This window comes from Muscardinus avellanarius (assembly GCF_963383645.1).
Source record: "Muscardinus avellanarius genome assembly, chromosome: 16".
Taxonomy (NCBI): Eukaryota; Metazoa; Chordata; class Mammalia; order Rodentia; family Gliridae; genus Muscardinus; species Muscardinus avellanarius.
The window spans coordinates 62305468-62323840 of NC_137802.1; the positions used below are offsets into that span (position 1 = coordinate 62305468).

The window sequence follows — 18373 nt, forward strand, 5'->3', positions numbered from 1 at the left end:
CCGTTTCATCTTGGGGGCTCAGAAGAAACCCCCCGTTTCACAAGTACTGGGATTACAAGCCTGTACCACCACGCCCGGCTATACTTTTTTATTTTGAGAAGGTACCCAGGCAGGCCTCAAACTTGTGATCTTCCTGCCTCAGGCCCCTGAGTTGCTGAGATCACAAGTGTTTGCTACCATGACAGGCTCCTTTTTCTTCTTGGACCAGAGTCATGATGTTTCTGTTTTCTAGCACCTTGCTACTCCAAGAGTGATCTAAGAACTTGCAGAGTCGGCCTCTTCTGGGAGTCCATTAAGAATCTAGATCCCAGGCCAGGCCCCAGCGTTACAGCCTGACCCAGTGCATTTTGTTGTTGTTAGTGGAGATTGAACCCAGAGCTTTGTGTATTCCAGGCAGATGCTCTACCACTGAGCCACATCCCCAGCCCTTCTTTTTTCTTTGTGGTGCTAGGGATTGAACCCGGAGCCTCTCACGTGCTACCCAAAGCACTCTATCTCTGAGCTATACCCTAGCCCTAGACTTTCTTACTAAACATTACATGATTAGGATGAGAAAGGACACATTTCCATTAATTTAGTTTAATTTAATTTTGGAGATACTGGGAATGGAACTCAAGGACATTCTACCTCTGAGCTACACCCCCCAGACCTATTTTATTCTATCATTTGGAAACAAGGTTTTACTAAGTTGCACAATGCCTCACTAAGTTGCTGAGGCTAGCCTTGAACCTGCTATCCTTCTGTCTCAGCCTCCCAAGTATTGGGATTACAAGTGTGCACCACCATGCCTGGCCATTAATTTTATCTTGAAAAACATTCTAAAATCCAATTATAAAAATTACAAACATACAGCAAATTGAAAGCATCCTACAGTAAAAAGCCATATGTCTTCTACCTAGATTCTATTATTAACTTTGTTTTTACATATCTTTTTTTATTTTTTTTCTAAAAAATTTTTTTTTGAGGTACTGGGAATGGAATCCAGGGCTTTGCAATGCTAGGCAAATTCTCTACCACTGAGCTCCATCCCCAGCGCTCCTCGAATTAAATTTTAACAAGATTTTAGGTGGAAATGTTAGGTTATAGCATGACCATTGCAAAGAATCATGTTTTGGTAATAAAGATCTCATTCTCCTAGAATTGGCAGTGAGTTTGATAAAGTCACAGTTAGTCTGGGGATTTATTGTGCATCTGAGAAGAGGGGGCAAGCATGGGGTTTAGCAGTCAGGGGCTGCTTCTGTCCCCACTTAGCTCCTGGGTCTTCGTATCCTCAGGGATGCTGTGCGCGGGTTGAGAAAGGTCATCTCTAACATTACTGCCAGCCCTGTAACTCGAGGTTCGTTGCAAATATTATCATCATTTTTTTTTTCAGGTAGCAGAAACTAATATTTGAATCTGTGAAATATTCAAATAAGTAAAACATGTGTTGGTGTGGAAAAGTGATTATTTCCTAAGCTACTGAGTAATACACACAGCTGTCCTGGTGGTTTTAACTCTGTTTTCTTGTCAATTTTTGTTCTTTCAGGGAACCTGACGGAAACCTCAACCATCTGGAACTCAGAGGCTCCTGCGGGGCTGACTGCGGCTTCTAGAACATCCAGGTGTGGTACAGATGTGAAGACTTACCCTGCAGTCACCCGATGGAGTCCTAGACAGATGCCGGGCTTGTGCTGGGGCCCTGGCATCCCTGGACCCAGCCGGATTGCTTGCTGAGAGGCCCACGAGCGGCCGGCCATGGACTCTGATGTCTAACTGTCACACACAGCCAGTCATCTCTGTTCCGCTCCCGAACGGTCAAGCCAAGCTAGCTTGTGTATTTCCTGACTCAGTTGAATTAGGATTCCAGATGGGGGCCTCATTTCTCTCCTCCCCCACACCCCTGTAGCACCGCCACGACCACCCGTCTGCCCTTGCTCCCCAGGGGCTTCCACGGAGGTGGTCCGCCATCGCCCCAGCCCCCCACCCGGGAGTCTGCCCCTTGCCGCCATGGGCTGGCTTTTTCTCAAGGTCTTGTTGGTGGGAGTGAGTTTCTCTGGCTTTCTTTATCCTCTTGTGGATTTTTGCACCCGTGGGAAAACGTCGGGCCAGAAACCAAACATCGTGATCATCCTGGCGGATGACATGGGGTGGGGCGACCTGGGAGCAAACTGGGCAGAGACGAAGGACACGGCCAACCTCGATCAGATGGCTTCGCAAGGAATGAGGTGAGTTGGGGGAGGCCAGGCCGGGCGTCCCCTGGGATGCTCACACCAATTCCTGGTGGGGGGAGGGGCAGTGTGGAGGACCTAACAAGCAAACGATGGGCCCGTGGTGATTTCATTAATTCATCAATGGTCATTATTATTTTCTTGTGGTACTGGGGATTGGGCAATACACCCTCAGCCCTTTTTATTTTTTGTTTGGAAGCAGGATTTTGCTAAGTTGCTGAGGCTGTCCTCAAACTTAAGATTCTTTTTTTTTTTTTTTGCGGGTTTGGGGATTGAACCCAGAGGCATTTGACCTCCAAGCTACACCCCCTGCCCAATTTTTTATTCTTTATTTTGAAACCGGGTCTGAGTTGCAGAGGGCCTCACTAAGTAGCTGAGGCTGTCCGCGAACTGCGATCCTCCGGTCTCAGCCTCCCGAATGCTGGGATTACAAGCGTGCGCCACCACGCCCGGCTTCAAATTTAAGATTCTCCTGTCGCAGCCTCCCTGGTACTGGATTATAGGCGTGTGCCATCACGCCTGGCTTCATTAACTTATTAATTAATTTGGCTTAATATAGCATCATGAAGAAATCCATCTATCCATCCATCTATCCATCCATCCATCCGTCGATTAATCTGATATCATTTAGTGTATATATATGCACGTTAGGACCTGATAATTCAGAAGTAAACGAGAAAAAAATTCTTGTCCCCAGATACTCACAGTGTGGCAGAGGAGACTGGTTAAAAGAGGTTATAAAAGAATTATAATTAGTCGGGTGTGGTGGTGTACGCTTATGAGGCTGAGACAGGAGGATTGCACAGGTTTGAAGCCAGCCTCAACTACTTAGTGAGGCTCTCAGCAACTTAGTGAGAACCTGTTTCCAAATAAAAAATATAAAAATAGGTCTGGGAGTATAGCCCGGAGGTAGGAAGCCTCTGGGTTCCACCCCCAGTAACACACACACACACACACACACACACACACACACACACACACAAATTATAATTGCAGGCGCAGTGACACACCTGTGTAATCCCAGTACTTGGGAGTTTTGAGACAGGAGGATCGCAAGTTCGAGGTCAACCTCAGCAACTTAATGAGACTCAGTTTCAAAGCCAAACTGAAACTAAAAGCCCCCTCCAAATAAAAAAAAGAGGGAAAAATATAGAAAAGAGCTTGGAGGTAGAACACCCTTGGGTTCAATCCTCAGTGCCATAAAAATAAATGAACAAACAAACAAAAACAAGTAAAAAGGCGGTGGGATGTGGTTCAGAGGTAGAATGCCCCTGGGTTCAATCCCTACTATCAAGGAAAAAAACAAATAGGTGAACAAACCAGAAGGCACACAAGGCGTTGTGAGGGGGAATGTGGCCGGGAGGGAAGGACAGGGAGTCCACGCTCCCTCAGAGCCTCTGAAGGACCCAGCTGGTGTGTGATTCAAGGCCTTTGGCCTCCTGTTGTGACCCATGAGAACACGTGTGCACCTGTCTCCTAGTGCTGGCTTGGGAAGAGCAGTGCCTGTGTGCTCTTCCCTGGCTCTTCCAGCGTGAGCTCGGGGCCTCCCTCAACGCGAGCAGTTAAAATCTGCTCCTCAGTACAGGAGCCCCCAGAGCCCAAATGCCCCCGAACCGTCATCCCAGATTTTGCATGGAGGACTTTTTTTCTGGGGAGTCAATCAAGATGTCATAGTTACCAGGTCCTCAGAGGGAGCTGGGTTGCTGGAGGCAACCAGAAAGGAGGCTTTCTGTGTGCAGTGGGATGGCAGGAAATCTCAGGCCCAGTGTTTAAGCTGGGAATCTTATCTCTGCTCACCGCCATGCTCATTCTGAGCAAAAAGGGCATCTCAGATGCAAACCCAGTTTGGCGGGCTTTCTATTTTTTCCCTCCCTTTATAAATGTAGAGTCCATTTGAGCCTGTGACTGGCCAGGTGGATGGCCTTTGACCTGAGGTCATCGGCTTTTCATTCTGCGCCTTGTTGACAGGAAAGCCGACTTCCTGTGGGGCCAGTGGGTTGATTCAGCACTGGGAACCGTGACTTTCAGACATGATCTCTCTTTCTTTTTTGTGGTATTCTGGACTGAACCTAGTGTTCCTCTACCACTGAGCTACATCTCAGCTTTATAATAATAATAATAATAATAATAATAATAATAATAATAATTATTATTATTATTATTATTATTTGCAGGTCTGGGGATGGAACCCAGGGGCATTTGATCTCCAAGCTGCACCCCTTATTCTGTTTTTTATTCTTTATTTTGAAGCAGGGTCTCACTGAGTTGCAGAGGGCCTCACTAAGTAGCTGAGGCTGTCCACGAACCATGATCCTCTGGTCTCAGCCTCCCAAGTACTGGGATTACAAGCATGCGCCACCACGCCCAGCTTTCAGCCCTATTATTTTTTTATTTTTATTTTTTTGGTACTGGGGATTGAATCAATTCTATCTCTAAGATACACCCCTTGCCCTTTTTATTTTTTATTTTGAAACAGGATCTTGCCAAGTTGTTCTGGGTCTCCTTAGGTTGCTGAGGCTGGCCTTGAACCTGTGATTCTCCTGTCTCAGCCCCCAGGTACTGGGGTTACTTGAAGCATGCGCTACCATGCCTGGCTTATTTTTTATTTTGAGACAGAGTCTCTCTAAGGTGTCCAGGCTGACCTCGAATTTGCAATCTCCCCACCTCAGCCTCCCAAGCACCTGCAATTACCGGTGTGCGCAGACACACCCTCAGTCCAGACATGAGCTCATGTTGTCGAACAGGGTTAAGTGTGATTTGAGGACATATCTTTTCTGTTGTCTCCTTTTAATCAGAGCACTATATTCCCAGGACTGCTGGAACGAATGACTACAAACTGGATGGCTTAAGATGACAGTAGTGTGTCTTTTCACAGTTCAGGAGGACAGATATCTCAAGTCAAGGTGTCTGAGGGTCGTTCCCCCGGAAGCTCTCAGGCAGAACCCATTTCTTGCCTCTGTCCCATCTCCTGTGCCTGCTGGTCATCCTTGGCGTGAAGGCTCCATCCCCGCCTTGCTTGTCTCATGATGCTCTCCTTGTGTATGGGCATCCAAGTTCCCTCTTTTTTTTTTTTTTTTTTTTTTTTTTTGCGGTACTGGGGATAGAGCCCAGGGCCATTCTACCTCTGAGCTATACCCACAGCCCTGTTTTTTTTTTTTTTTTTTTTTTTTTTTTTTTTTTTTTTTTGGTGGTACTAGGGGTGGAACCCAGAGGCTTTCTACCTCCGGGCTATACTCCCAGACCTTTTTTTATATTTTATTTGGAAACAGGGTCTCACTAAGTTGCTGAGAGCCTCACTAAGTAGCTGAGGCTGGCTTCTAACCTGTGCGATCCTCCTGTCTCAGCCTCCCAGGCGCGGGGATTACAAGAGTGCGCCACCACACCGGGCCCCAGCCCTATTTTTTATTCTTTATTTTTGATACAGAGTCTTACTGAGTTGCAAAGGACCTCACTAAGTAGCTGAGGCTGACTGCAAACTATGATCCTCCTATCTCAGCTTCCCAAATGCTGGGTTTACAAGCGTGCGCCACCACGCCTGGCTTCCCTCTACTAATAAAGATACCCATTAGTGGATTTAAGACCCACCGGAATCCAGGAGGACCTCGTCTTAGCTTGATCACATCTGCAAAGATCCCATTTCCTACCAACCGCACAACGCCAGGTTCGGGGCTGGTATGGCCTCTGGGGGACGCTGTTCACCCCGGTACAATGCACTAGATAACAAATCTCTAGTCCTCTGCTCCTAACACTATGTAATGTAGCAGGTGCTCAATAAATCCTCCCTGCATGGAACAGTAAATATGCTTATGGGGGCAGGTGCTGGGGGCTTGAGGTCACATCCTGGCTCTGTGAGACCCTCTGGACCTCAGAGCTTTGCTTTCCTCTTCTGTAGATGGGACGGGTGATAGCGCCAGGCTGGGTAGTAAAATAACTCACGTAAGGGATCGCTAGACATGTCACAACAGACACGGATCTATGAGAGCTCTGGTTCCTTTGGTAACTGTGATTCGATGCAATGTCCATTTGGGTTGTCAGTGTGAGTGGACTGCGCTGCAGGATGAAAAAGCCAGAGTGACACTTCACGGCGGGAGAAAGTGGGATCCCAGAGACAGATCTCTGCTAATCCCGCAGTGCATGTGGGCGCATGCCCCGGCTCACTCTGCACGACAGTTGCAAGCCGACTCTCGCCGGGGGCTTGCAAGGTGCTGGCCTGGGTCGCCCCGTTCAGTCTTTGGTAACTCCCTTCCTGTACTTGTTACACAGATGAAGAAATCAAAGTTAAACAATTTGCCCAGAGTTGATGAGCAGCCGAGCCAACATTGTAACTCAGATGAGTGTCTCACTACTTGCAGAGGCTGTCCTTGAACCTGTGATCCTCCTGTCTCAGCCTCCCCAGGACTGGGATTCCAGGCGTGCGCCATCATGCCTGGCTCTAAGTCATATTTTAGCATCTTTCCATTTACTAACTTTTCACCCTGTCTGTGCACAGAAATGGCTATAAATGCCTTTTTTTTTTTTAAAGAAATGATTTCCATCTCCAAGCTTTTAAATCATGAATGGAGTGAGGATGGTTTTTCTTTTCTCTTTTTATTCAGGTCACATAGCAATTTAGAGAGTTGCCGCAGCGAGCCTCATCGTCTATTTTAAATTCTTTGCAAGCGAAGGCTGGCCACGCTTAACTCTGTGCTGTTAACGCCTCTCCAGGGCTCCCAGGGCGGCCTTTCCAGCTTCAGCGCCCACCCCCCCCAACTCTGCTTCTAATCCACGTAATATATGCAGGGGCAAGTTGCTTTGGTTTCTGTCTGGCTGTCTCTTAATTTGCACTGATTTCCTTGTTAACAGGCTGCTGTGATGTCTGGTTCTGTATTTCCCGTTTTTTGCTTTACGATGTATTTTCAGACTTTAATGAGGACCCCTATTGGTGAACTGGCCCGAGCTTGCCCAGATAGATTGGGGAAAAACAAAAAATGCTTTCCAAAGAACGAGGCCATTTTAGAACTTATTAATTAGTCTTCACCAAATGGAGACAGTGGCCGGGAGGGAGAAACAAGGTAAGGTGCGGGTCAGTCCTTCAGGCTGCAAATTTTGGGGGGAGAAGGGTGGGTGGGGACAGTCAGGGCTCTCCAAAGATCTGGAAATAATAAAATTGCTTCCAAGACATAAGCTATGAACTTTAACACACCGTGGGGAAGAAATCGAGTCCTCAAAGCATTAGTTCAAGTAATTATGTGAAAAATAGACTGACACTTTTTTTCCAAACAACCCAAATTTCTCTATTTTCTCTCTCTCTCTGTGTGTGTGTGTGTGTGTGTGTGTGTGTGTGTGTGTGTGTGTGTGTTACTGGAAGTAGAACCCAGCGGCCTAGCCTCTTTTTATTTCTTATTTGGAAAAAGGGTCTTGCTAGGTTGATGAGAGTCTCATTACTTGCTGAGGCTGTCCTCGAACCTGTGACCTTCCTGTCTCAGCCTCCCAAGTTCTGGGATTCCAGGCATGCGCCACCACGCCCAGCCTAAGTTTTTCTCTTTAAGCTTGGTTTTTCTACTGTAATGCTGGAGCAGCCCTGCTCCTCCGAGGTATGGTGTCTAGGCTGGGACTATAACTCCAAGCCCCGCCTTCATAGAATTTCCAGTGTGCAGAGGAACTCAAAGCTACATCCTGCTGGGGAAACGTGCTATAGTAGTTTCAAAATGATGCCATTAACAGGTCCATGGAGAGACCATGCTTAGCGCAGAAGTTGAAAATGGGCAAGTAGCAGCCAGTGTGGTGGCGCACGCTTGTAATCCCAGCACTCAGGAGGCTGAGACCAGAGAATCGCGGTTCGCAGACAGCCTCAGCTACTTAGTAAGGCCTTTTTCAAATCAGTGAGACCCTGTTTCAGAAATTTAAAAAAATAGGGCTGGGAGTGTAGCTCGGAGGTACAATGCCCCTGGATTCCATCCCCAGTACTGCAAAAAAAGGCGGGGGGGACAAGTAGCCAGGGATGGTAGCACATGCCTGTAATCCCAGCTACCCAGAAGGCTGAGGCAGGAGGTTTTTTTTTTTTTTTTTTTTGGTGGTACTGGGGTTCCTGGAAGCCCTTCTACCTCCGGGCTACACTCCCAGACCTCTTTTTACATTTTATATTTGGAAACAGGGTCTCCTAAGCCGTGCGCGCGGCTGGCTTCGAACCTGCGCGATCCTCCTGTCTCTGCCTCCCAAGCGCGGGGATGACAAGCGTGCGCCACCACGCCCAGCCGGAGGCAGGAGGTTTTGGGAAATATGGGACAAGGAGAGCAGAGCGGGACAGCAGAAACAGATTTTATTCCAGATTAAAACTTGGAAGGAGGCAACTGCCCGGGGCTTGACGCCCATGAGAGCCAGGACCTGCTTCCTTACAGACTTGGGGCCCCTTATGGGACCTTAGAAAGGAGGGAGGGAGAGCAGAGCAGTCGTGTATTTCTCCAATTGGTGGGGTTGACGCGGGGCCAGAGCAAGTAAATTTATGGGACTAGAAGCAGGGGCATGGTTATCGAGGCATCTTCCCGCCTTCCTGGGGTCCTTGGTACTCGACCTCCTCTGGCCAGGCGTCACGGTCAGACCTCACAGTGCCCACAGGAGGATTGCAAGTTTAAAGCCAGCCTCAGCAACTTAGATAGACCCTGTCTCAGAATAAAAAGCATTGGGGCTGTAGCTCAGTGGTGGAGTGCCCCCGGGTTCAATCCCCAGAACGGGGGTTGGGATGGGGGAGGGCAAGCAAGGGTAAAGTCAAGCCAGATAGTTTGGGTGCTGCCTGGCTGTATTAGTCAACTCAGGCTGCTATAACAAGTACCGTAAGCGGGGCAGCTTAAATAACACAGATTTGTAGGCTGGATATCCCAGATCAGGCTGTCGGGGTGGTTGGGTCTGGTGAGTACCCTCTTCCTGGCTTGCAGATGACCGCATCCTTGCTGGATTCTCATGTGGCAGGGAGAAAGAAAGAGGGGGTGGGAGATTGAATTTAGGTACATTCTACCTTCAAGCTCTACTCCCTATCCCTTCATATATATATGAGACAGAGCCTCACTAAGTTGCTAAGGGTCTCCCTAAATGGTTGAGGCTGGCCTTGAATCTGCGATCCTTCTGTCTCAACCTCCCAAGTACTGAGATTATAGGTGTGTGCCACCATGCCTTCCTTTCTTCCTTCCCTCCCTCTCTCCCTTCCTTTCCTCCTTCCTTCCTCAGTACTGGAGATCAAATCCAGGGCTTTACCCATGCACCCGCTAAGCTCTATCCTCACCTCTCTCTTCTTCTTTTGATAAGGTGCTTATCACAAAGCCTTCCTTCTCATGACTTCATCTGAATTACCTCCCCGAGGCCCCACCTCCAGATACCCCCACAGCGGTGACTGTGGCTTCCATATAGGAATATAAACATTCAGTCTTCAGCATCAGCCAAGAAAAAGAGGTGGTCAACAGCCTTTGACTTCCTCAGACCCGCTGTCAAAATCAATCCACAGCAGAGTAATGTCTGTCAAACTTTACACTGAAGAACTTTGAGTCTGAGCAAAGTTCTTTTCCTATTCATCTGAATCCGTAGTGTAAACAAACTTCATACTCAACTAGGCAAACCTTGGGCTTATTATTATTATTATTATTATTATTAGCCAGGGATAGAACCCAGAAACATTCTACCTCTGAGCTCCACTCCCAGCCCAATTTTTTATGCTTTATTTTGAAGCAGGTTCTCGCTAAGTTGCAGAGGGCCTCACAAGTTTCTGAGGTTGGCCGCGAACCTGCCATCTTCCTGTCTCTGCCTCCCAAGTACCGGGATTACAAGTGTGTGCCACCACGTCTGGCCCTTGGGTTCTTTTTGTTAGTGTTTACGGTACTGAGAATTGAACCCAAAGTTTCTCTACCACTGGACTACATCTTGGCCCTTTTTTTTATTATTCATTTTTTACTTCCTCCTCCTCCTCTTCATAGTAATAGAAATAGTAGTAATAGTAGTAGTATTGGGGATTAAGCCCAGGAGCATTTTACCTTTTGAGTTACACCCCCAGTTCATTTTATTTTATTTTATTTCATTTCATTTCATTTTGGTGGTACTGGGGTTCCTGGAAACCCTTCTACCTCTGGGCTACACTCCCAGACCTATTTTATATTTTATTTGGAAACAGGGTCTCTTAAGCCAGCACGGCTGGCTTCAAACCTGCGTGATCCTCCTGTCTCCGCCTCCCAAGCATGGGGATTACAAAGCGTGCGCCACCACGCCCGGCTAATCTCTTTTTATTTTTTTATTTCAAAACAGAGTCTTACTAAGATGCTGAGGTTGGCCTCAAACCTGGGATCCTCAAACCTGCAAACCTCCCAAGTAGTGTGCCACCGTGCCTGGGCTTTATTGTTCATCTTGAGACAGAGTCTTGCTAAGTTGCCCAGGCCGGCTGGCCTTGAACTTGCCATCTGCCCGCCTCAGCCTCGAGTTGCAGGGGATTCCTGGTGTGTCCCGCTGCATCCGGCAACAAACCTTGGATTCTGATTTCCTGCCTAAACTTGTGCTCAGGAAGAAAACACGTTGGACGCAACCAACACAGTTCCCGCGTCCTTGGAAGTCAATGGGAACATGGCATTCCCGTGTCTTACTCAGGCTCCTGTGGTTGATGGGGACGTGAGGCTGGGCTGCCAGGGCCAGGCACCTCCAAGGGTGAGTCTCGGGCCCTTCCCGGCCAAAGACCAGCTCCTGTAACAGGGTGACCTAGTTACTGTAATCCCTGTGTGGGCCAGCAAGCTGCAGCCCGCTCTCCCTCCCCTGGCTCTATGGCGCTAGTGGAAGGAGCAGTTGTGTTTCCTCCAGCTCTGCCGTCGGTTTAGGGTCTCCAGCCTTCGGTACTGGATTATGAGTAGCCAGGCCGGTGTACGAACCTGCTGCTCACACCAGCCACATGGGCTTGGGGGAAGCTACTTCACCCCTCTGCCTCGGCTTCCTTACCTGGACAGCGGGGATTCTGATGCCTATTTCACAGATTGTTTTAAAAATTAGAAATAGCTGGGCGTGGTGGCGCACGCTTGTAATCCCAGTACTTGGGAGGCTGAGACAGGAGGATTTCAGGTTCACGGCCAGCCTCAGCTACTTAGTGAGGCCCTCTGCAAGTTAGTGAGATCCTGTTTCAAAATAAAAAAAAAAAAAATAGGGCTGGGGGTATAGCTTGGAGGTAGAATGCCCCTGAGTTCCATCCCCAGTACCACTAAATAAATAAATAAATAAATAATAATTAGAAATAATAGTGTCATGTGTCCCTTAAGAGAAATACATTCTGAAAAATGTGTCATTGGGTGATTTCCTCGTTGAACAAACATCAGAGTGTACTTTTCCCAAACCAAGATGGCTTGAGGTCTCCAGGCGATATAAATAGGAGCACTGTCATGTAAACTTCCGTACGCAGGGCATGGCTGTATATATAAGGTGGCTGGGATCCCAGTCACTTGATAAATGGTCACTGTTATAAGAAAAACTTAAAGTTAATGCCTGTTCATCATTTAGGCCTCCGTTTATGGGTAACCTTTTCTGTGTATTTGTTTTGTGGTACTAAGGATTGACCCCAGGGGCATTCTACGTCTGAGCTACACCCCCATCCTTTTTTATTTCTGTTTTTTTTTTTTTTTACTTGTGGTTCTGGGAATGGAACCCAGGGGCATTCTACCTCTGAGCTACATCCCCAGACCTATTTTTTATTCTTTATTTTGAAACAGGGTCTCACTGAGTTGCAAAGAGCCTCACTAAGTAGCTGAGGCTGGCCTTGAACTGCGATCCTCCTGTCTCAGCCTCCCAAAGCCTGGGATTACAAGCGTGTGCCACCACGCCTGGCTTTTTTTCTGTTTTTGAAACAGGGTCTCACTAAGTTGCCGAGGGCCTTGCTAAGTTGCTGAGGGGCGCTTCCCCGACACACACACACGTGCACGCCTCGTCAGAACGTCTCATTCTTCTCCTACACTCCCTAAGAGTCCACCTCCTTTATTGAATCCTAAGCAACTTGTGGATAGGAACTTGCTTTGCTCACTGGTACATCCCGGGCGCCTACCCTGGTTGGCCTCCAGTGCATTAGCCACGATGCTCTGGTTTTCAGTAACAGAAACCCAGCTCAACCAGCATCCGCACAAACAGGCTTTGCTCGAAAATTAAGCCCTGGAGAGAAGGCTTTTATCTTGTGCTGCTGAGCCAGCTGTTACCTATCTAGTCTCACACTGGAGGGTTGGATTTAAACCCAGGTTTATTTGAACTTGTTGCCTTTCTATCACTCTTTCTCTCTTAACATTTTATAGTCCTTGGACAAGGTTCATCTGAATTTACCTTATTATCTGCGCATGTCTTTGTATATTTCCTGGGCTATAATCTTCTCTCTCTCTCTCTCTCTCTCTCTCTCACACACACACACACACACACACACACACACACACACACACACACACTTTGCCTCCAAGCTCCACCCCTAGCCCTTTTTATTTATTTTTGGTTTTAAAATGAGGTCCCACTAGGTTGTTGTAGTCTTGCTAAGTGGCTGAGGCTGGTCTGCAACTGTGATCCTTCTGTCTCAGCTTCTCACAGGCGTGACCACCACACCCTTCAAGCATACGCTCTTAGATAGAAGAGGCAGTGGTTTCTTTCCTGCAGCTCCCCAGCGAGTTCCGTGGTTGGCTGACCTACACCGGCAGCTCCCAGGTAGAGATTTTGAGATGACAGAGGCTGGGCGTGTGTCTGTTGGCAGGCGGAAAGATAGAGAAAGGAGGCATGTCCAAGGGTGTCTGCCTGGCTCTGCCTCCAGTTGCTGGAGAGATTAAATCTTGGTGCCTCCAGAGAGCCCTATTAAGCAATCCACTGTCAAGGCAAGCCTGGATCGGCTCTCCTGACCCGATGAACCAGCTCGCGCACTGTGGAGTTCCAGACTCAAAGCTGCCTATGGAGACACGGCTGCCCCCGGGGTCTGGAACCAGCGCGGGCAGTTCCAGCCTGGGTGAGAGTAGGCAGATTCACATGTTCTTTATCTTGTAGGAGTCTAGATCCCAGAGTAGGGGTCAGGAGACTGGTCTATGAACACGTTAAAGTCAGATAAGATGTGAGCAGGGAGGGCCAGGATCGGTGATGCTGCGGGAGTGATCTGATTGGAGGAGCCCAGAAAGGGCGGGAGGCAGGAAGAAGCTGAGATGGAGGGGTGGGAGCTTCGGGGAGAACCAGGTAGATATTAAGTGGAGTCCAGAGCACCATAGTGGCGTGACTCTCACTTTTTGGTTGTTGTGTAATGCAGGGAAATCAGTGATATTTGTCCCCCTTTCCAAGGACCTCCACTGAATGTCTTGGCAGTGGAGGTAGCCAACCTGGGCTCCTGTGGGAAGTCGCACCTGCATGGCTTTCTCTGGGGTGGTTCAGGGCACAGACAGATCCTGTTAAGGACAGCATGGGCACCTCTGGCTGCTCTGAGCCCCACCCAGCTGCCCAAGGGCTGACAAGAACACTATCGTGGAAAACCAGTGGCCCGTTTGGCCCTATTCCCTCCCCATCCCTCCTTCCCATGCTTGGCTTAGTGGTTGACATCTAGTATTATAGCAATTTATCCAAAATTAAAATTGATAATCTCACATAACAGTTTCATTTGTCTGATGCCAAGCTTTTGATAACTTAAAGATAACATTTCAATATTTCTTTTTGCTTTCCTTCTTACCAGAGAATATTTTTTTCTTTTTTTTAGGTGAAACTATCATATATTTATATATTTATTTTTCAGAAAAAAATCTATCCTAATATGGAATATGGACTCTAGATACCCAAAACGATCTTGAAAAAGAACAAAGCTAGAAGATATATATTTTCTAATTTCAAACCATATAAAGCTACAATAATTGGAACAGTGTAGTACTGTTCTAAAGGCAGATATATAAACCATTGGAGTTAAATAAAAGCCTAGAGATACATTCTTCCATATATTGTCAAGTTATTTTTGACAAGGTTTCCATGAACATTTGGTGGAGGAAATAATAATCTTTTAACTAAATATTGTTGAAAAATAATAATTACATGAAAAAGAGTAAAATTGGACCCTTACCTGATCCCATATACAAATATTAACTCAAAATAGATAAAAGACCTAAATATAAATCTTAATACTATAAACTTTTAGAAGAAAATCTGGGTCATAAAACCTCACAACATTGAAATTGGCAGTGATATCTTGGATATGATTTCAATGGCACAGGCAACAGAAGGGTATACAAACTCCCTAAAAAATAAAATATTGTATATCCAAAGACAATGTAAACAGAGTTAAAAGTTACTGATAGAATAGGATAAAATATTTCCAAATGCTATATCTGAAGGTATATTAATATTCCAACTAGAAATCCTAAAAATTAACAACAATAAAAGCAAACAATACAATTTAGATATAGGTATAAGACTAACATAAATAATGAATCTCCACAGATAACCAATCTTAGTTGTCTGTTGGATGGAAAATCTTGTTTCTCTGGTTCTGGTGTGTGTTACCTATTTCTTCTTTGTAGTTAATCTCTTTGAGTATTTTCTCTAGCGCTGGTTTTAAAGACATAAATTCCTTCAGTTTCTGTTTGTCGTGGAAGCTTCTTATTTCCCCATCTAATTTGATAGAAAGTTTTGCTGGGTAGGAAATTTTTGGCTGGAAGTTGTTTTCTTTCAGAGTTTGGAATATGTTACTCCAAGCCCTTCTGGCTCTCATGACTTGGTTTGGGAAGTCTGGAGTGATTCTAATTGGTTTGCCTCTGAATGTCACTTGGCCCTTTGTTTTTGTTGCCTTTAAGATTCTCTGCTTGGCTTCCACATTGGTCATTTTGACAATTATGTGGCGTGGGGATCCTCTTCTCTGATCCTGTCTAAAGGGAGTTCTATAAGTTTCCTGGACTTGTGTAGCGACCTCTTGCTCTATGTTTGGAAAATTTTCTGCAATTACTTCCTTGAAGATATTGTTGATCCCTTTGGTTTCACCTTCTTTTCCCTCCTCTATTCCAATTATTCTTAGGTTAGCTCTCTTAAAATGGGCCCATATTTCTTCAATGTCAGATTCCTGCTGTCAGATATTTTTTTCTAGATTAGAAACTATGCGTTCATTTTTGGATTGCTCATCTTCTAAGAGCAAGATTCTATTCTTCATGTGGTCTAATCGGTTGTTTGTACTTTGAATTGAGGCCTTTACTTCATTAATTGCATCCTTTATCTCTTTTTGGCTCTCTGAATTCTTTTCGAAACACCTCTATTATTTCTACATTATTTCTATATTCTATTATTATCTCTATTATTTTCCTGATTTGATCTAGAAATCTCTGAATTTCTGTTTTATCGGGTTCTGATGTGGGATTGTGGGCATTCATTGCTCCATTGTTATTCCTCTTTCCCATGATTTTGGGAGTTTGTGCCTTCTCTGGGTTCTTCCCTTGGGTCACTATGACTTCACTTAAGGTGCTCTGGATCTCGAGTCTGTGGTATCTCAGTCACCACTACTCCTTTACTGGGTTGTATTGCAAAGTCTCAGACCCAGGGAGTCAATAGAGGCTGCTTTAGACTATGGGAGGTGCCAGGTTGCGCATTCTCCTATGTTGTGATATCTCTGCCACCGCCACTCCCCCACTGGGTCAAGTCCCTGGGAGTCAGTACTGGGATTTCTCCTCTGGGGCCCACAATTTGACTCACTGTTGTTGAATACGCAGATGGAGCTGTAGTGGACTTGGTGAATTCGCTGCTGCTGCTACTGCTGGTGGCAATATGGCGCCGCTGCCATGCCCTTGGCCGTGAGGCTGGCGTATTTCTTCTCTGATTTTGAGCTCTGCTCTGAGCCCCTGCAGCGTGTGCTGAGCTCAGCCACTGGGAGCTTTAGATGCTCCCTACGCCGAAAAATCTGCCGAATCCTGCCAGGCTCTTCCGCAGCGGCTCACCTCGGCTCGCTGTCCGCCGCTCCTCTCTGGAGCCTGGTGGGCTGTTGAGTGCGTTGGTCTGGAGCCGTCCGGTGAGTTTGCCTCTGCCGCCGGCAGTAAAGTGCTGCTGCTGCGTCCTCGGCCGTGAGGCTGGTGTATCTCCTCTGTGGCTCTGAGCTCTGTTATGAGACCCCCTCCTCTCTGGGGCTGGTGATTTTTTTGTTTCTCTGGTGATGGTGTTTTCTGGCTATGAAAGGCGCTGATTTTGTGGTAATAGAGATTGGTTCCTGGTAGTGACTTTGGATTGACTTTGGTTGCAATGAAAACCCATTAGAGGGTTTCCAGCCAGGACTAAATGTTAGTCACTGAATACTTGTCAGGTTGACTTCGCCCAACCCATGAGAAATTGGTGGTTAAGCCGGGTGTGGTGGTTCACGATTATAATCCCAGCATTTGGGAGACTGAGACAGGAGGATCACGGTTCGAGGACAGCCTCAGCTACTTAGTGAGGCCCTTTGCAACTCAATGAGACTGTTTCAAAATAAAGAATCAAAAATAGGATTGGGGGTGTTGCTCAGAGGTAGAATGCCCCTGAGTTCCATCCCCACACACACACCACACACACACACATGGTGGTGGTGGGGAACTGGGGACAGGACTTGAAAGTGGGGAGTGGGGCTGCCACATACAGCCAGGCGGACCGTGCACTGCTCAATTCCAGACCACGGTGACATGGGGAACGTGGGGGCAATGGTCTGGGTGTGGCATGGTGGGTGCTTGCATTAGCGGGTAGACAAAGGCAAAAGGATAGATTTGGAAGGAGAGCTGGTGGGGCCGACTAAATAGCTGGTCCATGGGCAGGGGGTGGAGTGGGACCAAGGAAGGATTATAGTTTGATTGGAGAAACTGAGTGGGAGGTGTATTGTTTCCTGGGATAGCACAGCGTGGTAGGTGTGCAGGGACCCATCTGAAGAAGAATCATATAAACTTGCTGAGACCAGCCAAGGAAACAGTCCTGTGCCATGTGGGAGGCGTGTCTGGGGCCCCAGGACCAGCAGGTGTTTCTCCCCCAGCTCTGGGGATCTCAGCGGGCTGAGGGGTGATGGAGCGTGAGACCCAGAGGATGTTGTCATGCAGGGTCAGCCTGAGAGCATGCGGACTGGGCAGGCGCACAGCCACCCGCACTTAGAAGGGCCCCGCCCTGGGTTTGGGGCTCTGCGGCTGCCATGTTGAAATGCTCGGTAGATTTGGGGCAAGGGGCCCTGCTTTTTTTGCTTTGCCCTGGGCCTGCAGATTGCGCAGCTGGTCCTGCCAGTGGCGGATAAAGCCATGGCACCGATACGGTTGGGCCATTCCGTTTGGAGCTACGAATTCAAACCCCAGGGGGACGGGTGCCTCTGACTTAATGTATGTGAAGTGCTCGGCAGAGTGCCTGGATTATAGGAAGTGTTTCATATGCATGGGCTATGAGCTTAATGAGAATTATCATAAGGACCATTTAGGAATGCGAGCCAGGAGGACCCTGGTGCTTCACTGGGTCTCAAGAGGAAGGGAACCGACGAGGCTGGCTAGAGATGAGTATTTGTTTGGGGAGCAAACATGTGAGCCAGGGATGGTTGAAATTCTCTGGGTAATAGGAGTTTGATTCCCCGGGATCCCAGTGTGTCTGGCTCCTGGGGATGTTTTAAAGAAACCAGTGCCTGGTAATATCACCCCCAGGCACCAGCAGATGCCGGGAGTGGGAGCTGCAAGGGCTCCTCCCAAGCCCTCAGGGGCAGAGGGATGGAGGGCCTCGCCCACACAGCTCCTGCAGACCTGGCGCCTGGCATTCCCTGGCCTCATTCTGTCAGGTAGAGGCATTGCACGGCCTTCTTCCTGCTTCCCCCAGGGTGGTGGCAGGGCCCCGCAGGCTCCTGCCGTGCAGAGCTGCCTTCTCCAAGGTGTGAGCTTCCTGCTCTCTCAGGATGTCCCTTTTGGGCTGTCTGTCACCTTGAAAAATGATGTCAGAGTGTCATCGGAGAGGAGATGTCACCAGAAATTGGTCTGAAGAAAGAGGGGAGAACTCGACCCAGAACAAGTGAGGCTCTTGGTGTACAAGATGGGAAAGGATTTCAGCACACACCAGTCAAGGCGCAGAGAGGAAAGCAGATACATAATCCAGGGAGAATGTGGGACAGCTCAAGAGAGGGACGCACTGTGGGGGCTCTTGGAATTGAACCAGTGATATTCTGCCTCATAGCTACACCCTGAGCCCTTTTAATTTTTTTTTTTTTGAAACAG

General features: G+C 47.5%; 1 protein-coding gene across 1 annotated transcript in view; it reads left to right on the top strand.

Moving 5' to 3' along the window:
- Positions 1-1986: 1986 nt before the first annotated feature.
- The window catches only part of ARSG (arylsulfatase G), a gene marked incomplete at both ends in the record, with an annotated part of 83610 nt that continues 67223 nt past the window's right edge, over positions 1987-18373 (top strand). Inside the window, one exon of the mRNA XM_080712845.1 lies at positions 1987-2204. Within this exon, the coding sequence (XP_080568971.1) occupies positions 1987-2204 (218 nt within the window). The remainder of the gene's footprint in view (positions 2205-18373) is intronic.